The 21631-nt window shown below is 43.6% G+C and overlaps 1 protein-coding gene across 1 annotated transcript in view; it reads left to right on the top strand.

Moving 5' to 3' along the window:
- Nucleotides 1-21631, top strand: part of PTPRS (protein tyrosine phosphatase receptor type S) — a 600332-nt gene that overhangs the window by 139037 nt on the left and 439664 nt on the right. The window contains exon 2 of the mRNA XM_073652674.1: nucleotides 8897-9035. Coding sequence (XP_073508775.1) covers nucleotides 8960-9035 — 76 coding nt within the window. The 5' untranslated portion in view covers nucleotides 8897-8959. The remainder of the gene's footprint in view (nucleotides 1-8896; nucleotides 9036-21631) is intronic.

Here is a 21631-nt window from a genome sequence, read left to right on the forward strand (position 1 = left end):
TGGCCTCAGCTGGTGCTCAGATGTTCAGCACACCACTCTTGGGTCAAGACTAACTTGTCTCTTGTCTGTCCTGCTATCTTACCTGCCCCGTCCCGCCCACTGCTGGTGAGGTCAGCTGGCTCAGTCTCCACCCTCAGGTCTAACTTCGATCAGAAGCCCAAATTCTATGGAACCCAATAACTTCTTCTGGGATGGTCTCATGATACCCCCAGGGGTTCCCATGGATTCGGGCCGCCGTAACCGACCTTTTGATATCAATTATGATACCATACGGTCCTCAGGAATGGCTCCGCGCTATATCTTGGCTTCCAGAGCACGTACAAACGTCTACCGCGGAGGCTTGTGTGCGCAATGGCTCCGGGACGCCGTGATATTTTTTTTATTGGCCCATCCCACGCAACATGCGTGTACTATTCATGTTTCTATATCTTATGCCTCCATGCTTGTGACAGACAAAGAAACTAGTCCTATGGGACAAATGGTCAGGTACAGATAGACGAAGCACCCCCCCCTGCTGGCTGTGTTTCCTCTCGAAGTCTTTGAAGCTCCTAGCATTCAAGTGTTAAGTAGGCTTCTTATCTTACAGGAGCCTGGATGGGGGGAAACTATCTAGTTGACGTTTTAACAGAAGGTCCCAAGGGTGGGGGCTGCTGAAGTGTGGCCATCCCTGGATATGATTTATCATTACCAAGATGGCGGCTACGGGTTCATCACAGTGCCCATAAAATATCTTATTGAACTTTAGTCTCTTATCTATCCACTAACCAATTTGTACATTGGTCATTTGCTCATCAATTTAGTAAGGCTGACGGTATAGCTGGGAAACGGAAAGTGATTCTTTGAATTCTACAACAATATACACATGTGTTAGTATCTAATCTAGGATCAGAGGTACAGAGACTCTTCCAGATGTATTTGTGTTGTGTATAAAGAGTTTCTCTGCAGTGGATCATTGCATATTTTTAAAATTGTCCAAGGGTTGGAATATTTTTGGCATGAGATCTCCTTTCTTATGATATCCATATATCAAAAGTGACCAAAACATCAGCCAGAAAGCATTGGTACTGAGATGTGGTCTGTGGTCCCCACCTGCAGAACCACTCCTTTATTGAGGGTGTCTTGATAATTGCCAATAATTTCCATCTATTGTCTATTCCATTTGCACAACAGCATGTGAAATTGATTGTCAATCAGTGTTGCTTCCTAAGTGGACAGTTTGATTTCACAGAAGTTTCATTTACTTGGAGTTATATTCTGTTGTTTAAGTGTTCCCTTTATTTTTTTGAGAAGTGTATTTATCTTTTTTATTTTGCAGTAGCTACTGTATGTAAGTTACTTAAGTAGTTAGGTTGTGTTCATAACATGTTTTCATTTAATTTTTAAAACATTTAGCATGTAAGTATTGGGGCTTCAGTGGAACTTATATGTTAATGTTAAGGTGTTATAAATGGCAAAAAAACACACCAAATATATTATAGAAATCACAGAACATAAAACAAAAAAAATACTGTATGCCAAATGGAATTAAACTCTGGCAAAATAGTATAAGCAGTGGGTATTCAAAGCCATGTTCAGCAGGTATTGCTGTTTTCCCAACTAATTAAACGATGTGTCATCCCTTTTTAAAGGAGTTGTATCCAAACTGACTTTTGTTGAAGAACAGTAATAAGTGATTTAAGAATGCCAAACCTCTGGGTGTTTCGGGTGTGACAGACAATCTTTCTGCATCCAACTGTAGAAGGTCATTGCGCTTGGCTCTGGAGGCGCCTTCTTGATCTTTTCATCTCTGTAGTTTAGTGATATCCTTCTCCCTCTAGGACCTAGCAGAGACCTCTACCTTCTGTTGCTAATTGACACACCCTTGCTGGATGTTTAACCCCTTAAGGACCAGAGCTTTTTCAGTTTTTGCTTTTTCGTTTTTTGCTCCCCTTGTTCCCAGAGCCATAGCGTTTTTATTTTTTGGTCAATATGGCCATGTGAGGGCTTATTTTTTGCGGGACGAGTTGTACTTTTCAACGCCATTACTAGTTTTACCATATCGTGTACGGGAAAACGGGAAAAAAATTCCAAGTGCGGTAAAATTGCAAAAAAAGTGCAATACCACAGTTTTTTATTTATTTTTTTTACCACGTTCACTGTATGCTAAAACTGACCTGCCCTTCTTATTCTACAGGTCATTATGAGTTCATAGACACCAAACATGTATAGGTTCTTTTATATTTAAGTGGTGAAAAAAAATTCCAAAATTTGGTAAAAAAAAAAAAAAAAAAAATAGCGCCATTTTCCGAGACCTGTAGCGTCTCCAGTTTTCGTGATCTGGGGCTGGGTGAGGGCTTATTTTTTGCACGCCGGGCTGACATTTTTATTGATAACATTTTGGGGTAGATCCGATGTTTTGATCGCCCGTTATTGCATCTTATTGCAATTTTGCGGCGACCAAAAAACGTAATTCTAGCGTTTAGAATTTTTTTTTCTCGTTACGCCGTTTACCGATCGGATTAATTCTTTTTTTTATATTGATAGAACGGGCGATTCTGAACGCGGCGATACCAAATATGTCTATGTAGGGTTTTTTTTTGTTAGATTTTATTTTGAATGGGGCGAAAGGGGGGTGATTTAAACTTTTTTATATTTTTTTTTTATATTTTTAAGAACTTTTTTTTTTTTTTCACTTTTTGCTTGCTTCAATAGTCTCCATAGGAGACTAGAAGCTACAGTTGTCTGATCGGCTCTGCTACATACAGATCCCCTGCATGCAGCAGAAATGGTCCTGTGCTATGAGCGCCGACCACTAGGTGGCGCTCATAGCGTCCAGATCATGACAACCACAGGCGTCTGCTGCAGACCCTGGGTTGTCATGCCCACCCATCGGTGACCCGCAATCACGTGACGGGGTCGCCGATGGGCGGGGCTTATGACGCGCTACCCGGAAGCGCGCGTTAAATTCCGCTGTCGGAGATTGACAGCGGCATTTAACATGTTAACAGCCGCGGGTGGATCACGATTCCACCCGGGGCTGTTGCGGGCACATGTCAGCTGTAAGAATCAGCTGACATGTGCTCGGTTCAGTGAGGGCTCAGCACAGCCGCCCTCACTGAACGGGGGGTACGCAAATGTGCGTACTAAGACGTCATGGGTTGTAAAGGGGTTAAATACCTTCAGTCTCTCCAGAGAGACGCCGGTGATAGCTCTATTTTTCTGTGTTCAGGCTTGAAGCACTAGTTGTCGGCTAGTGTCTTCTCAAGCTAAGTGTATTCCTTTGTCTGTTTACCTGTTCCTCTTTAGTCACAGTGGGGTTGACTAGTGCTCACCCTGTCCCCTCCCTTGCAGGGAGATCCTCAATCCTGGGCTTTTTCTTTTCTACAGGGTTCTATTTGTCTCCAGTCAGTGGAGGTTTTTTTCTGGGCTTTAGCCCTCATCTATGATGATCCTGACCGAATATCCTTGGCTGTGTCGCCTTCAGCAGGGGAATCGTTCAGTGGAGACTCATAGCTCTGAATTCAGTAGATGGGCAACCGATACCATATGGAATGACTTGGCTCTTAGAAGCCAATTTTGTCAGGGCCTTACTGAAAGGTTGAAAGATGCTTTGGCAGTGTACGAAACCCTGGAGTCCTTGGAGGCTGCCATGTCATTGGCTATACGTGTGGATAGACGCCTGCGGGATAGGTTGGTAAGACCACCTTCGCCTGAGCCCTCTTTCCAGGGCAATGCCTCTTTGCCGGGGGGTTGGTCTGTGGGTGAACCTGTATTTGTGGAGTTAGAGGAACCCATGCAGTTAGGGGGTGCTTCTGCATTGTATGTTTCCCCTGAGACGAGCAAGAAAAAAGGTTTGCCTTCTTTTTGTGGGAAGAAGGGACATTTTTTTGGGGCCTGTCCCTCGATTCCTAAGCAAAAAGAGACTCTATTAACCCTTGGGAGTTTGGAGTGGGATAATCAAGGGGTATGTTTGTCTTCAACCTGCAGTTCTCAGTTTGTCCTGACGGCAGAGGTGTTGCTAGAGAGACTGAGACAATTTTTGTGTTTGTAGACAGTGGTGCTGGAGCCAGCATGGTTGACGCTGAGTTTGAGAACTCATGGGTTTGCTTGCAGTACTTTGGCTAAGTCCATTACTATTTATGCCATTGACTCAGCACCACTTGCACAGAAAGCTTTGACTCAGATTGTACATAATATAAGACTGAGGGTGGGATATTTTCATTATGAGGTAATTCCCTGTTATGTCCTGGAGGGCCTTCCCACTACAATTGTACTGGGTTTACCCTGGTTGGTGAAACATAATCCGATAGTGGATTGGCAATTCAGAGAGATTGTGGATGGGGAGATTACTGCCATGAGAACTGCTTAAACATTTCCCTTTCTGCAGTCTATGTGGAGACCTTACCTGCTTTTTTGTCTGGTTTTGAGGATGTATTTTCTGAAAAGGGTTGTCAGGATTTGGCTTCTCATCGTGCATATGACTGTCCTAGTAACCTGACCCTGGAAATAAACTACCAAAGTCCAGACTGTATAATCTTTCTGGCCCTGAGAGAAAAGCCATGAAGGATTTTATTGCTGAGAGTCTGGAGAAGGGACATATTAGACCCTTATCTTCGCCCGTGGCGGCAGGGTTCTTCTTCGTGAAGAAGAAAGATGGCGGTCTCCATCCATGTTTAGGTTTCCGGGAATTGAACCAAATTACCATTCAAGATCCATACCCTCTTCCTCTGATTCCAGATTTATTCAACCAGGTTGTGTTCTCCAAGTTGTATTGAAGTGGAGCCTACAACCTGGTTAGAATCAGAGAAGAGGATGAATGGAAAATGGCGTTCAATACCCCTGAGGGACATTTCGAGGGTTTGGCTATGCCTTTTGGTCTGACCAATGCACCTGCGGTGTTCAAGCATTTCATAAATTATATTTTTCATCATTTGGTGGGCCGGTTTGTTGTCTATCTGGATATTTTGGTTTATTCACCTGATTTTAAGACACATAAGGGGCATGTTTAAACAGGTGCTTCAGATATTAAGGGGTAACAAACTGTATGCCAAACTAGAGAAATATGTTTTTGCTGTTCAGGAGATGCAATTTTTTAGGTACCTGTTGTCATCTTCGGGTTTTCGGATGGCTCCAGAGAAGGACCATGCTGTACTTGATTGGGACCGTCCTGAGAACCGGAAGGCATTACAGCACTTTCTAGGCTTCACTAATTTTTACCGGAAATATATTCAAAATTATTCAGTAATTGTGAAACCCCTTACTGACATGACAAGGAGAAGGGGGTCTGATTTTTCTAAATGGTCGAATGCCGCCTAGCAGGTTTTTTTTCTCCCTAAAGAGTTGTTTTGCCACAGCACCTATACTCAGTCAACGTAATGTTTCTAAATCTTTCATCGTAGATGTTGATGCTTCGGAGGTGGGGGTTTGGGCTGTGTTGTCTCAGGGTCCGTCCCTTGGTAAATGACGTCCATGCTCTTTCTTATCCAAAAAATTATCTTCGGCTGAGAGAAATTATGATGTGGGTAATATGGAGCTTTTGGCGATTTTAAATTGGCATTTGCAGAATGGCGACATTGGTTGGAGGGGCAATCCATCCTACTACTTTCATCACGGACCATAAGAACCTGTCATATCTTCAGTCTGCTGAACGGCTCAACCCTAGGCAAGCTAGCTGGTCCCTGTTTACTAGGTTCAATTTTGTTGTCACTTTCCGTCCAGGGGTTAAAAACATCAAGCTGATTCTTTATCCTGGAGCTTCCCTGGTGGTGGTAACCATGAGAACCCTGCCCCAATTTTGCAGAAAGGGGTAGTCATTTCGGCGTTGTACCCTGACCTGGAGGGTGAGGTGTTGGAGGCTCAGGGGACGCCCCTGCCTCTTGCGCTTCAGGGAGGTTATTTGTACCATCTAATCTGCGCCGCAAAGTAATTAGAGAACATCATAAGTCGGTGCTTGCTGGTCATCCAGGTGGTAAGGCAACCGCAGACCTCCTTTCTCATTGTTTCTGGTGGCCGGGGTTACATCAGAATGTGGTTTAACAGGTATCTGCTTGCGCGCCTTCTAAAGTATCGCATATCCGTCTGTCTGGTCTTAAACTGCCTATTCCTAGCAGGCCATGGACACATTTGTCCTTGGATTTTATTACTGACATACTGGTATCTGCAGGCAAGACTATGGTTGTACATAGGTTCAGTAAAATGGTTAATTTCATCGCATTACTGGCACTTACGAATGCAAAGACTCTTGCTCAGGTTTTTATTAACGAGCTCGTGAAGCTTCACGGGGTTCCCTCCGACGTGGTGTCTGATCAGATGACCCAGTTTGTTTCTAAGTTCTGGAAAGCTTTCTGTTCTCGACTGGGGCTGTAGCTGTCCTTTTCCTTTGCCTTCCATCCTCAGTCAAATGGACAGACCGAGCGCATTAATCAGAATTTAGAGAATTGGTCTCTGAAAACCAGGAGGATTGGGCATCTTACTTATCGTTGGCAAAGTTTGCTATTAATAATCATCGCCAAAAATCTACTGGCAGGTCACCGTTCTTTGGTGCATATGGTTTCCATCCACAGTTTGGTACCTTTAGTGGGAGTGGGGCTTTGGGAGTTCCTGAAGAGGAACATTTTGCTGCTTCTGTGTATCGGGGGGGCCCCTATAAAATAACCGCCGTCATTAACCAGCAGTGTTTCGTCTTGAGCTACCTCAGGCTCTTAAAATCCACAATGTGTTCCACAGGTCTCTACTCAAGAAATATGTGGAACCTCTTGAGTCCTCTCCCCTGCCGCCGCCTCCAATCATGGTTGATGGTAATTTGGAGTTCCAAATTTCGAGGATTGTTGATTCCTGTCTCTAGCGTTGTTCCCTACAGTACTTGGTGCACTGGAAGGGTTATGCTCCAGAGGAAAGGATGTGGGTTTCAGCTTCGGAGGTGAATGCCCCTAGGCTGGTTCATTCGTTCCATGCCTCTCATCCTGAGAAACTTGGTCCTGAGTGTCCGGAGGCCACTTGTAGAAGGGGTGATACTGTCACGGGTGTGTCAGGTGTGACAGACAGTCTTTCTGGATCCAGCTGTAGAAGGTCATTGCGCTTGGCTCTGCAGGCACCTTCTTGATCTTTTCATCTCTTTAGTGTAGTGATATCCTTCTCCCTAGCAGACACCTCTACCTTCTGCAGCTAATTGACACACCCTTGCTGGATGTTGAAATACCTTCAGTCTCTCCAGAGAGTCGCCGGTGATGGCTCTATTTTCCTCTGTCCAGACTTGAGGCACTAGTAGTCGGCTAGTGTCTTCTTGGAGTTCCCTTGGAGGATAGTTGGCGTGATCTCTCTGGTGTCTTCTCAAGCTAAGTGTATTCCCTTGTCTGTTTACCTGTTTGTCTTTAGTTGCAGTGGGGGCTGACTAGTGCTTACCCCGTCCCTTCCCTATCCAGGGCCTATCGCTGGGGGCAGTCAGGGATTAGGTTTCCTGCTCGGCAATAGGTGCAAAACCTATTTAGGGACTTTCGGGGAGTCAGGGTGTTGTCAGATCTGACTTGGGGTCTCCACTCCCTCTTTCCCTAGTGTTTGGGCTTCCTCCCCCTCTTCCTGTCGTTGTGCACTTAGTCCTTCCCTCACCTTGCTTGACACTGGATCTATAATTTATTGCCTTAAAAATCTTCCTTTAATGATGTTATGATAGGCCCACCTGGCGGCATTCCCTAAAGCATCTCAAGGCTTTAGTTACGGAATTATAATACCTTTACATTCAGATGGTTAGAGTTGATCATTTATGCATTCATAAACATATCAACCCATTTTCAGAACTGGTGGAAGCTAAATTATGATATTAAAGACGTTGTCCACTACTACAGAGAATGCCCCCGTCGATTTTAAAGGTGGAAATAAGATTTTTTGTAAGTACCTTGTGTTGTGATTCTTGCCTGTGAGCGGCGCTATTGCTACATCACGTGACCCCCGGCTGCAGCCGGCTCTGACATCCGCTGATGTCACGTCAAGTTCCGGCTGCAGCCGGGCGTGACCCACTGACGCACTCCCCCCTGATGGGCTGTGGGTGGGGTTTCACCACACTTCACAGCCCAGCATCCACCGTGCACTTTCCCTATCCTCTGCATTCATTGGGAAAGCGCACGCTGTCTTATTTCTGCCTTTTAAATCGGGGGTATTCTCTATGGTAGTGGACAACTACTTTAATACTGAGGGTTGTCATCTGATTTGTTAATGACATACTATGTATTTAAGAAAAATGTTATCTCATCTACTGTCGCTTTTTACATGGTTTCTTCCTCAAACCCAATTGTACCTCTTTAAGCTGTTTAATTTACAAGGATTGTGCAGGAATGGACTGTTTTTACTTAGCAGAGCAGTTAGAACCTGCAGCCCTGGTTTAATTCCTCTTCACGCCATACTGCGGATTGCTTCTTTGCTACTGTAGTTTCGGGTGGCTGCCTGAATAGTTTTCTGCAATTTCCTGGACTATCAGCACTGCTCCATATTCATAGGCTCACTTTACACATATGGCAATCTCTGAAATAGGTACTATTCTACCACTCCATCTTACCTGACCTTCTTTTATGGTATAAGTGTATGCTATTCCTGATTTTTACACTTTGAAGTGGATATCTCTATTTACCCCCTCATAGGTGTTCTTCATCCCCAAATAACTCATCCAAGCACTATAAACACAATTCCCCTATTGCAAAAGTAAATTCAATCACAGTGAGTATATTGAGAAAGTTTGTTATCGTAGGGTTAGAAAACGTCTTTTATAATCCTGGAAAAAGGTTACATACACACAGAAATAAAAGAACAACAATTCCACTTGGAAAAAAAAAATTAAAGTACTGCATCAGATTGGTGTCTTGTTTTTTCCTAGTTTATTTTCAGACTAATTAATATGAAATCTCATTTTGCATTTGTCTTTTTGCAGTCTCCGATGCTAGTTTGAATCCAGGATATTGACTGCACTGAACCAAGGAGAAATTGAGGGATCATGCGGAACCCCAGCATGGTTATCTTGGTTTGCATAATAAGCCATCTCCTACTTCTTGCCGGACTCAAGGCTGACAGTAAGTCATCTAGATTTTGCTTTTTTATTTTTTATGACAACCGCTCCCATGTCACTGTCTGTACAAAAACACAAGTCCCAAAGCCAGATTGTATCTTGGATTATAATAAGTATACGGGGGGTGTAGATCCCTCAGATCAGGTCCTCAAACCATACAGTGCCATTGAAAAGTATAGTACAAAAAATTGACCGTGCACATTGTACAGATAGCAATGTACAATACTTTTGTGGTGCTTTGATCTGCAGGCAAAGGGGGACCTTCCTTCAGTTTCAGGAGGTAGTCATCAAGGCCCTAATATTTGGCACTCGGCAAGGTGAGGGTCCCAGTACTTCTGAAACTGATAGTGATAGTGCACGTATCACCTCAGGTCAACATTTTCCAGGAGAGGTTTCCCAAACAGTGAAAAAGGGAAGATCACAAAAACGGTGCAGCGTATGCTCACAGAGGGGAATTCGAAGAGACACAATTTACCATTGTGAACTGGGTCGGACTGGCCTGGCAGGATATTGGGGAATGAGAGAGTGAGAGAATTGGTTCCAGCTTTGTGGTTGACACGCACCGTGCTCTGCTCTCCCGGCTCCTGCTGTCCTGCACTTGTAATGCATGCTCCCATGTATGTGGTGACACCGCAGTCTACTCTCATACTGGAAAGCTTACTACAGGCCTACAGCTCTCTGCTTGGCTGCCTGCTTCTAAAGTGCAATACATTTTTTTCTGGGTGAGTGTTCCCAGCATTGGCCAACAACAATATCATTTATACATGATGCACCGCAATCAAAATATAGATCACACTCTTGGCCTCTCATACGACATATACAGTCTATATATCATGTAGGAGGCTGAGAGTGCAGTATACATCATATGAGGCCTAGCGTGAGGGCCTATATGATGTGTACAACGCACTCGGCCTTATATATAAAGTATATATTATAGGAGACTGAGAGTGCGGTCTATACGTCATATAGGAGGCCGAGAGTGCGGTGTCCATTATGTATGGGCCCTATATGAAATATAGATCACATGCTTGGCCTCTTATATGACATACACAGTCTATATGGGCTCTTTTACAGGTCAGTGTCTCCAGTAAGTGTGGTGACAGTTTTCACACGTACTGGAGACACTGGCAAACATAGACCCATTCAAATGAATGGGTCTGCGCACATATCAGTGTGTAAAACATGTTGACATTTCTGTTTTTTACATGCTGTATAGGCTGCAAAACGTCCCACACTGATGACACACGGATGAAAAGTGCAGTGTGACACGTACCAGCACCTGGGAATCAGCAGTATAGTTAGCGCTGTTTTCAGGAGGTGAAGGAATTGCTCATCATTTCCCCTGCTTGCGCTGCAATCAGCACTAGCAAGGGACAATGTTGAGAGTAGTGTTCACCTCCTGATTTCTCCAAAACTTGTAAAAATAAGTATAATATAAAAAAATCATTATACTCACCTGGCATGAGGCAACAGCACACGCTGAAGAGCAGGGGAGAGTGACTCGCTGCAGCGAGCGGGCCTTAGACACGGCTCACTGAGCTCAGCGCAGGTCAGGGGTCCACCTGCTGCAACGAGCCATTCTCCTCTGCTCTTCAGCGTGGCGGGCGCCTCACGCCAGATGTGTATAATTTTTTTATTTTTACAAATTTTGGAGACATCGTGAGGTGAACACTAATGTCAACATTGTCCCTTCCTCAAGCTGATTGCAGCGTAAGCAGGGGACAATGAAGAGTGATTCCTTCAGCATCCGGCGCTTGGGAACAGTACTGCTAATTCCCAGGCGCCAGTACGTGTGATCCTGATGCGGTACACGGGCGGCACATGGTTGTCACATGTATGCCACACAGGTACACACGGACACTGATATCTCAGGTACTGTTTTTTCCAGGGCTATTAAGTGCATGGAGGCTGTGTACACAGATGCTACGAGGGTCTATATATGCTACTATATACAGTATATAGTGTACAGATTGTTAGATAGTATGGTGCTGTGTATATAGTGTGAAATCCACACTATATACACTGCCATATCTATACATTATATAGTATATACACTGTTCCACTCTATATTCCTGAACACAGTGTATGTGTATATCTACTATATAATTGTCTTATCCTGTCTGTCTGTCTGTCTGTCCTGGAAATGCCGCGTCGCTCATTGGTCCGGCAGCAGCCAATCAGCGCCGCGGGATTTCTGAAAAAAGATGGCGGCCGTTAGCGGATCATCTGGCGGACGGAGGTCAGCGGCGATGCAGCCGGGAGATGAGCGGCGCTAGCAGCACAACTACCCCGACCGGCACCGCTAACCTCTGAAGATCAGCGGCTTGGCCGCTGATCTCCCGACAGCAAGTGTGAACGGAGGACCGGGGAGCGGCGCCGCCGGTCGGGATGCTTCTGCTGCGAGCAGCCGCTCATCTCCCGGCTTCTCGCAGCAGAAGGAGCCGCACAGGCAGCGCCGGTCCTCGCTAATATGGAGCCGCACAAGCAGCGCCGCTCCCGGGCCCACACTAATACGACGCTGATTGGTCGCGGTGGCCGGCCGCGACCAATGAGCGATTTTGGCGCCAAATTTAAACACCGCTCTGCTCATTGGTCCCGGCCGGCCGAGACCAATCGGCGAGATTGCCGCTAAATTTTAACAACGCTCTGGATTGATTTTATCGCCAAATTTAAACAAGCTCTCCGGTCCTCACTAACACAGTTCGCTGATTAGTCGCGGCCGCCACCCATGACCAATCACCGATATTGCCGCCAAATTTAATCACCGTTTTGCTGATTAGTTGCGGTTGCCGGCCGCGACCAATCAGCGATTTTGGCGCCAAATTTAAACAACGTTCTGCTGATTGCGCCCGGTCGGCCGCAGACATATTCTAGAATACCCGATGCGTTAGAATCGGGCCACCATCTAGTGTATATATAATGTGTGTGTCTGTGTCTATATAATATAATATATGTATATATATATATATAATATATTGCACAGTTCCACTTATGTCCTGTATACTGAGTGTAATTCTCTGTGTATGTATTATTCTGTATTTACAGTATATACACTGGATAGAACCAATTCTCCTGTCCTGTATACTGTGTGTAATCCTAAGTATCTGTATATACACACTGCACAGTTCCTTGGAAAACCTGTTTAAATGATTATCTCCTGTCCTACAGATAAGAAATAACTTTCAAAGCACGAAGGATCCGACCGTTGGGGCCACCATGATCCCGAGAACCAGAGCACCATGAAAATGGAGCTGTGGTTGGTCATATGCACTGTGGCTCCATTCACATGTGGCTTTTCAATTAACTATTTTAAGAGAGTGGTGAGGGGCCGGACAAAAAGTAAAGTAAAATTCACTGATCGTGGGGTGGGAGTGGTATAGTATGTGTTCTGGTGGGGATTGTGTGGCACTGTGTTGGGGTGAAGGGGTTAAGTGCTACAGTTATGTCTGTCCATTTGGTGTTATTTCAGGTTCATACAAATATTAATCGCTTGGCACAAGCATATGGGTTTTGTAGAGGCGAAGTTTCTTTAATTATAGCCATCAGTTCACTGGGCGACTAAGCGACCCACTGGTTCTGGATAACTTTGGCACCCACTCCTTCTATAGAGGCAGTTCTTACTGGGGTACTATAACAGGTGCTTTAGGTGGACTGCTAACTTAATGAAATGCACATGATTTGGTGGTATCCTCCTCAATTTTTTTTTTCTTTCCCAGACAATTATTGTACAGCCAATTGAGCTTGTTGAGTGATGTTTCTGGTGGTTTCTCCAGAACTCTGGGGAATCTCTAATGCTCAATTTGTAGGAACTTCAGCCTGGACCTGTTTTGAATGAATACCCCATCATGTTTAACACGTCATTTGCTAGTTCTCTGGTGTTGATGCAGCAATGAACCATTATTTAACGCATCCCTTTCATTCTCAATATCTCTGTCTGCTCTTCCTTTCTGAAGAACTGGATACAGTCTAATGACACTTCCTTTATCCTCAATATAAAGCACTCATTTTGGCACCTACAACTGTGGTCCCAGACCTGGTGCAGTACACAACAACGTATCCCAGATACAGTACATTACTTCCAATGCCCTCTTTTTTAATGTGCACAACCAAGGAATTAGGCAGGGAACCCCTCCACTTACTTGAGGAGCACCAATCTTTCTTGGATATCAAAGAAGCCTAAGGTTATCTGTGCCATACCACTCAATGCTCTGAGGTTAAAGAAGCATATTGCTCACAAATTGAGACTGTTAGAAGTGACATGCAACATATTTTCCAGGGGGTCGAAATGTTAGAAAATGACCATGATTTGATCAGTACTTATGTATATAAATTTCAGCCTATGGTCCTGGTGCAACATGAGGCTATTTGTGACAATGAAAAACACCTAGAATATCTCGATGATGGAGAGCACAGGCGCAATATTAGAGTTTGGGGTCTGACGGACACCATGTCTGATGAAGATCTACATAAAATTCTACAGATCATCTGTCAAGATTATCGCAGCCCGGGAAGGTCACGCTGAACCACCCACTGTGATCTCTTTAGCGAACAGCTCTCTTCTGCCAGTTATTGGAAAACTTAGTGCGCGTATGATATATACATGCACTGGATTTCAACACATGGAATATATATACACTGCTCAAAAAAATAAAGGGAACACTGAACTAACACATCCTAGATCTGAATGAATGAAATATTCTCATTGAATACTTTGGTCTGTACAAAGTTGAATGTGCTGACAACAAAATCACACAAAAATCATCAATGGAAATCAAATTTATTAACTAATGGAGGCCTGGATTTGGAGTCCCCCCCAAAATTAAAGTGGAAAAACACACTACAGGCTGATCCAACTTTGATGTAATGTCCTTAAAACAAGTCAAAATGAGGCTCAATATTGTGTGTGGCCTCCACGTGCCTGTATGACCTCCCTACAACGCCTGGGCATGCTCCTGATGAGGTTGCGGATGGTCTCCTGTGGGATCTCCTCCCAGACCTGGACTAAAACATCAGCCAACTCCTGGACAGTATGTGGTGCAACGTGACATTGGTGGATGGAGCGAGACATGATGTGCCAGATGTGCTCAATCGGTTTCAGGTCTGGGGAACGGGCAGGCCAGTCAATAGCTTCAATGCCTTCATCTTGCAGGAACTGCTGACACTCCAGCCACATGAGGTCTGGCATTGTCCTGCATTAGGAGGAACCCAGGGCCAACCGCATCAGCATATGGTCTCACAAGGGGTCTGAGGATCTCATCTCGGTACCTAATGGCAGTCAGGCTACCTCTGACGAGCACTTGGACTGCTGTGCGGCCCTCCAAAGAAATGCCACCCCACACCATTACTGACCTACTACCAAACTGGTCATGCTGCAGGCTGTTGCAGGCAGCAGATTGCGCTCCACGGCGTCTCCAGACTCATTCACATCTGGCACGTGCTCAGTGTGAACCTGCTTTCATCTGTGTAGAGCACAGGGCGCCAGTGGTGACTTTGCCAATCCTGGTGTTCTGTGGCAAATGCCAAGCGTCCTGTACGGTGTTGGGCTGTGAGCACAACCCCCATCTGTGGACGTTGAGCCCTTATACCACCCTCATGGAGTCGGTTTCTAACCTTTTGTGCAGACACATGCACATTTGTGGCCTGCTGGAGGTAATTTTGCAGGGCTCTGGCAGTGCTCCTCCTGTTCCTCCTTGCACAAAGGTGGAGGTAGCGGTCCTGCTGCTGGGTTGTTGCCCTCCCACGGCCCCCTTCACGTCTCCTGGTGTACTAGCCTGTCTCCTGGTAGCGCTTCCAGCCTCTGGACACTACGCTGACAGACACAGCAAACCTTCTTGCCACAGCTCACATTGATGTGCCATCCTGGATGAGCTGCACTACCTGAGCAACTTCTGCGGGTTGTAGAGTCCATCTCATGCTACCATGAGTGTGAAAACACAACCAACATTCAAAAGTGACCAAAATATCAGAAAGCATTGGTACTGAGATGTGGTCTGTGGTCCCCACCTGAACAACCACTCCTTTATTGAGGGTGTCTTGATAATTGCCAATAATTTCCATCTATTGTCTATTCCATTTGCACAACAGCATGTGAAATTAATTGTCAATCAGTGTTGCTTCCTAAGTGGACAGTTTGATTTCACAGAAGTTTGATTTACTTGGAGTTATATTCTGTTGTTTAAGTGTTCCCTTTATTTTTTTGAGCAGTGTATATACCCCCATACCAGGAGATGCCAACTTGACGATAACCCAAGAAAGATTATTAGCTGCCACCACCAGTCAGGTTTTATACAGGCTGACTGGACGACTTGTTCTGGTAGCGTATGGTTTCAGGCGAAGTTTACAGAACAAAAAGAACCGAACTATTACATTTTTTATTTAATCCAGAACAATAAGCAGTATTTATAAAAATATACAAAAAAAATCATAAAGGGGACAAAGCAATATAGAATATACTGTTACATAAAATAAAAGGATAAACCAAGAACTTAGTAGACCTGTCGTCACAGCAGTGGCTTAAGATCATGGGAGGGAGGCGCTCCAAGGTAAAAAACAGAAAGCACCTACAGTGAACTGTGCCTCCACGAACTGACATGCCCAAAAGTTGGCAGTTGCTTTTCATTAGCTCCCACACCCCCTCCCATCATTACTCCTACAGGGTTGGACTTTTCAGTTTCAGAAAATTGAGATTAACAAAATTGACTATATCTTTGCTTCGGGGAGTTGCATGTGCTCAATATAGACGTCATATATTGTATCATGATTTTACCTTTGCATAGAGACCAAATATGCCATGTGTAGCCTCGACTATCAGGTCCATATTCAATTGACAGCATTCTGGTCATCATGCAGCGACTTGACACTATGCTTTGCATTCGCCACTTCATCATGCTTCTGGAAATATGATTTTCCTATCTATTGTATCGACACAGTTCATACAAACCTCCCTTCTTACTTTTCTGGTAAGCAGACAAAGAAAATCCCAAATCTTTATGCTTCTAAATCTCTTATCGCAATCGTAAATTTGCTCCACATACCTGAAGCAGGGCCTCATATCTGTTTAGCCATTGGCGTATCTATGGTTACCTAATTCCAAAGGAAGGTGCAAGCTGTTCTCTCATGTCTGGAAGCATTTTACTCTTCTACATGACACCATCTTTGATAAAATTATTGGCACTCCTGCAACTTGTGGTTAAACTGGACAGGGCACATAGGTTCTTCTCCTGAACGGATCATCCCCTCGACTCTTAGATGTAATCTGTTTGGTCATAGACTATGGGACAAAGGAAGAAATAATGCCCAACACATAGGAAGCAACGTACAATTAGGTAGAGAGTCTGTATGACATTGGGGGGTTAAGTCTGAATTATTTTGGGAGTCTGCATTACATAAGAAGGTTCATATCTGGGGTTTGGATCACAAGCTACCCTGAGACAAAACAATTTTGTCCCAGACTATAATACAACTAAGCTTTATTTGACTCTCTTGCTAAAAAAAATAGCTAAAGTGACCCAATATATACAAATGTGACTTTAAAAAACATAACTGCCTGTGGGAGATTAGCGGTGTATTCAATAGGCAATTCTGAATGGCAGCATTTATTATTCAGCTTGACTTGCCAGTATATGCAGATATCACAGCGTCTCCTAACAGACACTCCTTCATTCATGACAGCAGAGTGCTGCAGTGGTACCGCCACTCAAGGTGATGCCAGCATTTCCTGGCACCCATTATCCACTGCTAGAATGGCTGCAGCCTGTTCCTACACAGTATTTGTGTTTAATCAGTGCTGCGTTCTCCCATGACATCGCAATTAAAAAGAAAAAAGCGCCTCCCCAACAGGTTTGATTTTGTCAGGCATTATCAAGGGTGCGAGGCACTATGGGCGCTGCAAGGCAGCAGTTAGCTTTTATCACCTCCCTTCTGAGGGCGTCAGAGCCTGCTCAATACAACCAATTCTGTGTGACAAACAGCTATAGCCAATCACTATTGTTTGCCTCCTGATTTGATAGCCTTTTAAGCCAATCATGTGCTTAGCCTGATTGACCAGTCAACACAGAATAAAACACCCCCCTTTCTTGGATTCAGCTTCACTGACAAGTACGTCTAAGCTGACTCAGCAGAGCTGTCAGTGCGCAGGACCCTGGACTTCCATTGTCTGATCACTGGACTGAAGGAATGAGATTTATACAGAAAAGAATTACTATTCCTCACACACAGGGAAACACATTGCTTTTCCTCAGGCATTTCTTATTTTTGCAGTGCATAGATTGATGTCTGCTATCTTAATCTGTAATGCTATTGCATATGATTATCATGATCTCATTCAATCATGCAGCTAGAAATCATGATTAAAATAATAATTATAGTAAATCACCTTGCAAGAGAGAACCATTATATAAAAAAGCCACCTTGATCACATTATTGCATAAAATAAATGAAATGGTTCATCCTAAGGGCTCATACTGATCTGCGATAAAAACAGACAAGTGTAATCCTATAAGAAATCGTATTACACTCTGACCAATGTTATTCTATGAGTGACATCTCATCTGCGATTTTTTTTTTTTTTTTCTCCGCTGAAATCGGGCTGAGAAAAAATCTCAGCATGCTGCGTATGCCGCGTATCTCAGACTCCCCAATGCAAGTCAATGTGTGCGAGAAAAAAATCTCAGTGTGTCATTTATTGTTAAATTAAAGAATTAAAAAAAAAAAAAAAAAAAAAATGGCGTGGGGTCACGCGTAATTTTATTCACCAACAGAGTTTAACCCCTTAAAAGCACAAGACGTACTATTGCGTACCTGCGCCCTGGGACTTAAGAGCCAGGTACAGAATAGTACGTCATGGCGATCGCGCCCGCACACAGGCTGTGCGGGCGTGATCGCTGCCGGGTGTCAGCCGATTGTCACAGCTGACACCCGGTGCTATGTGCTGAGAGCGGTCCCGCACAGCTCCCGGCACATTAACACCCGCAGCATTATGGTGACAAGGGGAGGTGATCGCGATACTCGCCTCTCGTGCCTGCGTCCAGCGCTGCCTGCCACGGCTTCCCGGATGTTGCCATGACTAGGTCGTCATGACAACATCCAGGTCACCAGACAGCAGGAAGATACTTTGGTCATGCGCAGTGCATGACCAAAGTATCGTCTACGTCTGCAGCGCTGACAGCCTGTATAGCACAGGGATGGTGCTCCATCCCTATGCTATACAGGCGATCAGAATAAAAAAAAGTGAAAGTCCCATAGTGGGACAAAGAATAAATGTAAAAAAAAGTGTTAAAAAAAATAATCCACTAAAAATATAATGTACCTATCGATAAATATTATTATGAAAAAAAAACAACAAAACAATAAAAGTACACATATTTGGTATCGCCACGTCCGGAACAGCCTGACCTATAAAACTGTTCCACTAGTTAACCCCTTTAGTGAACACTGTAAAAAAAAAAAAAAAAAAAAAAAAAAAAAAAAAAAAAAAAAAATGGATAAAAAACAAAGCAAAAAACAATGCTTTATCATCGTACCGCCAAACTAAAAATGGAATAACATGCGATCAAAAAGACTAATATAAATAAAATGGTACCGCTGAAAACGTCATCTTGTCCCGCAAAAAGCAAGTCGCCATACAGCTCCATCAGCCGAAAAATAAGTTATAGCTCTCAGAATAAAGCGATGCAAAAATTTTTTTTTCTATAAAATAGCTTTTATTGTGTAAAAGCGCCAAAACATAGAAAAGCGATAATGTGGTACCGCTGTAAACGTACTGACCCGAAGAATAAAGCTGCCTTATCAATTTTACCACACGCGGAACAGAATAATAATAAAAAAAAACAAACAAAAAAAATTCCTGAATTTGTTTTTTATTCTGCCTCCCAAAAATCTGAATAGAAAGCAATCAAAAAATGTCACGTGCCTGAAAATGGCACCAATAAATGTCAACTCCTCTCGCAAAAAACAAGCCGTCACATGACTGTCGGCCAAAATATGGAAAAATTATACCTCTCAAAATATGGCGATGCAAAAACTAGATTTTACAAAAAAATGCGTTTTTTAGTGTGTGACAGCTGTCAGTCATAAAAACCCGATATGATTCTGGTATCGCTGTAATCGCACCGGCCTGAAGAAAAAAGTCGACTAATCACTTATACCGCATGAGGAACGATGTAAAAAAATAAACGTTGGGGTTAGGGTTGGGATTTTTTTCAAAAGTTAAAAAAATAAAAAAAAAATGACGATATGGCGACTAGTGTTGAGTTTGCTACTTGAGTTTTCATTGGGTGCTCGGGTATGCACTGAGTATCACGGGTGCTCAAGTGACATGCTCGAGTCTCCGCCCCATATGCTTCGCGGCCAAAAAAACTTGTGGGGATAGCCTGCTATGCACGAGCGATCCCTGCATTGTTTTGTTTGGGTGTCTAATAACTGAAACATGCGGGGCAGGGACTCAAGCATGTCACTTGAGCATGCGCGATACATGGTTCATACTGGAGTACCCGATGCAAACTCAAGTAGCGAGCACTTGCGCTCAAGACTAATGACAAATTATTCAATATGATGACCTAATTTTATCAAATTCTGTGTCATACCTCTGGGTTCAAAATGTTAACTATACCCCTTGATAAAATCGCTAAGGGGTTTCCGCTGTTTAGGCACATCAGGGGCACATCAGCTAATTATTAAAGCAAATTTTACATTGAAAAAGTCAAATGGTGCTCCTTCTCTTCCGAACCCTGCCGTATGCCCAAACAGTGGTTTTCCCCCACATATGGGGTATCTGCTTACTCAGGAGAGATTTTACAACAAGTTGCATGGTGCAATTTCTCCTGTTACCTTTATGAAAATGCAAAACTGGGGGCTGAAAAACATTTTTGTGGGATGTCTACATGTTATAAACTTCTGTGAAGCACCTGGGGTTTCAAGGTCATCTAGATAAGTTCCCTGAGGGTCTAGTTTCCAAAATGGTGTCACTTGTGGGGGGTTTCCACTGTTTAGGCACATCAGGGGCTCTCCAAATGCAACATGGCGTCCGCTAATTATTCCAGCCAATTTTACATTCAAAAAGTCAAATGGCGCTCCTTCCCTTCCGAGCCCTGCCGTGCGCCCAAACAGTGTTTTTTCCCCACATATGGTATATTTCTGTGCTCAGGGGAAATTGCAAAACAAATTTTGGGGTCCATTTTTTCCTGTTACCCCTGCGAAAATAAAAAAAAAATTGGGTCTAAAGTAACATTTTTGTGAAGAGCGTTAATGTTCATTTTTTTCTTCCACATTCCAAAAATTCCTGTGAAGCACCTGAAGGGTTAATAAAGTTCTTGAATGTGGTTTTGAGCACCTTGAGGGGTGCAGTTTTTAGAATGGTGTCACTTTTGGGTATTTTCTGTCATAAAGACCTCTCAAAGTGACTTCAAATGTGATGTGGTCCCTAAAAAAATGGTTTTGTAAATTTTGTTGGAAAAATGAGAAATCGCTGGTCAACTTTTAACCCTTATAGCTCCCTAACAAAAAAAAAATATTTATATTTGGGTTCCAAAATTGTGCTGATGTAAAGTAGACATGTGGGAAATGTTATTTATTAACTCTTTTGTGTGACATATCTCTCTGATTTAAGGGCATAAAAATTAAAATTTTGAAAATTGCAAAATTTTCGCCAAATTTCTGTTTTTTCCTCAAACGCAAGTGATATCGAAGAAATTTTACAACTATCATGAAGTACAATATGTCATGAAAAAACAATCTCAGAATCAGTGGGATCCGTTGAAGCGTTCCAGAGTAATTACTTCATAAAGTGACAGTGGTCAGAATTGTAAAAATTGGCCTGGTCATTAACGTGCAAACAGCCTTGGGGGCAGAGGGGTTAAGCGGACAGCTGTGGGCAGTTGTTTGTATCCTGGGAAGGGGGTAATACCCATGAATTAGATACAGCAAAGAAATGGGTATGTGTTAAAAAATAACTTTTATTAAGCTAGTTAAAATACTCAAAGTGCAATAAAAAATCCAAATGTAGCAAACCGAGCCAAAATAAGTCCCCGCTATTACCAAAAGTATAGCTACAGGCCAAATGGCCAAGTGATGCCTACACTATAGGTCAATCAAAGTAGCATAGCGGATCTTAATAGTTTGTAGTTGCTCACTGTCTATATTCAGGCAGAACAATCCTAATTGACTACTGAGCAAACTAGTGTGTCTAATACATATACTGTATACATATACCACATATCTTATATTAAAGCATCATAGGATGTCATTCTAAACATGCATGACCATCCTGAAAAAAAGATTGATCTCACCCAATTTTTCTACTGTTACTTTGGAACCTGCCATGCCATGTTTCTGTCCATAGAGAGTGGAGTGATGATCCTTTAAAGCCCCCCCCAATGCCTTTCCTCAAATAGTTTGATTCATCAGAGGAGCTTATCAGAGATAGGTCCATCCATCAGTTGTTAGAACACCATGTTTTCTGCAATGGGGAACTCACAAGGCTGCTTATTTCAATGCAGCCGCGCCACTCAAACTCTGCCTCTGGCGTGTGACGTATTTGCTGTCTGTGGATGGTGCTTCCGATAGCTGGCACGCATACCCATCTGCTGGAATGCACGCGGCCCG

The sequence above is a fragment of the Phyllobates terribilis genome, unplaced genomic scaffold, assembly GCF_046119375.1.
Source record: "Phyllobates terribilis strain yellow unplaced genomic scaffold, ASM4611937v1 Scaffold_1__5_contigs__length_1240528914, whole genome shotgun sequence".
Classification (NCBI taxonomy): Eukaryota; Metazoa; Chordata; class Amphibia; order Anura; family Dendrobatidae; genus Phyllobates; species Phyllobates terribilis.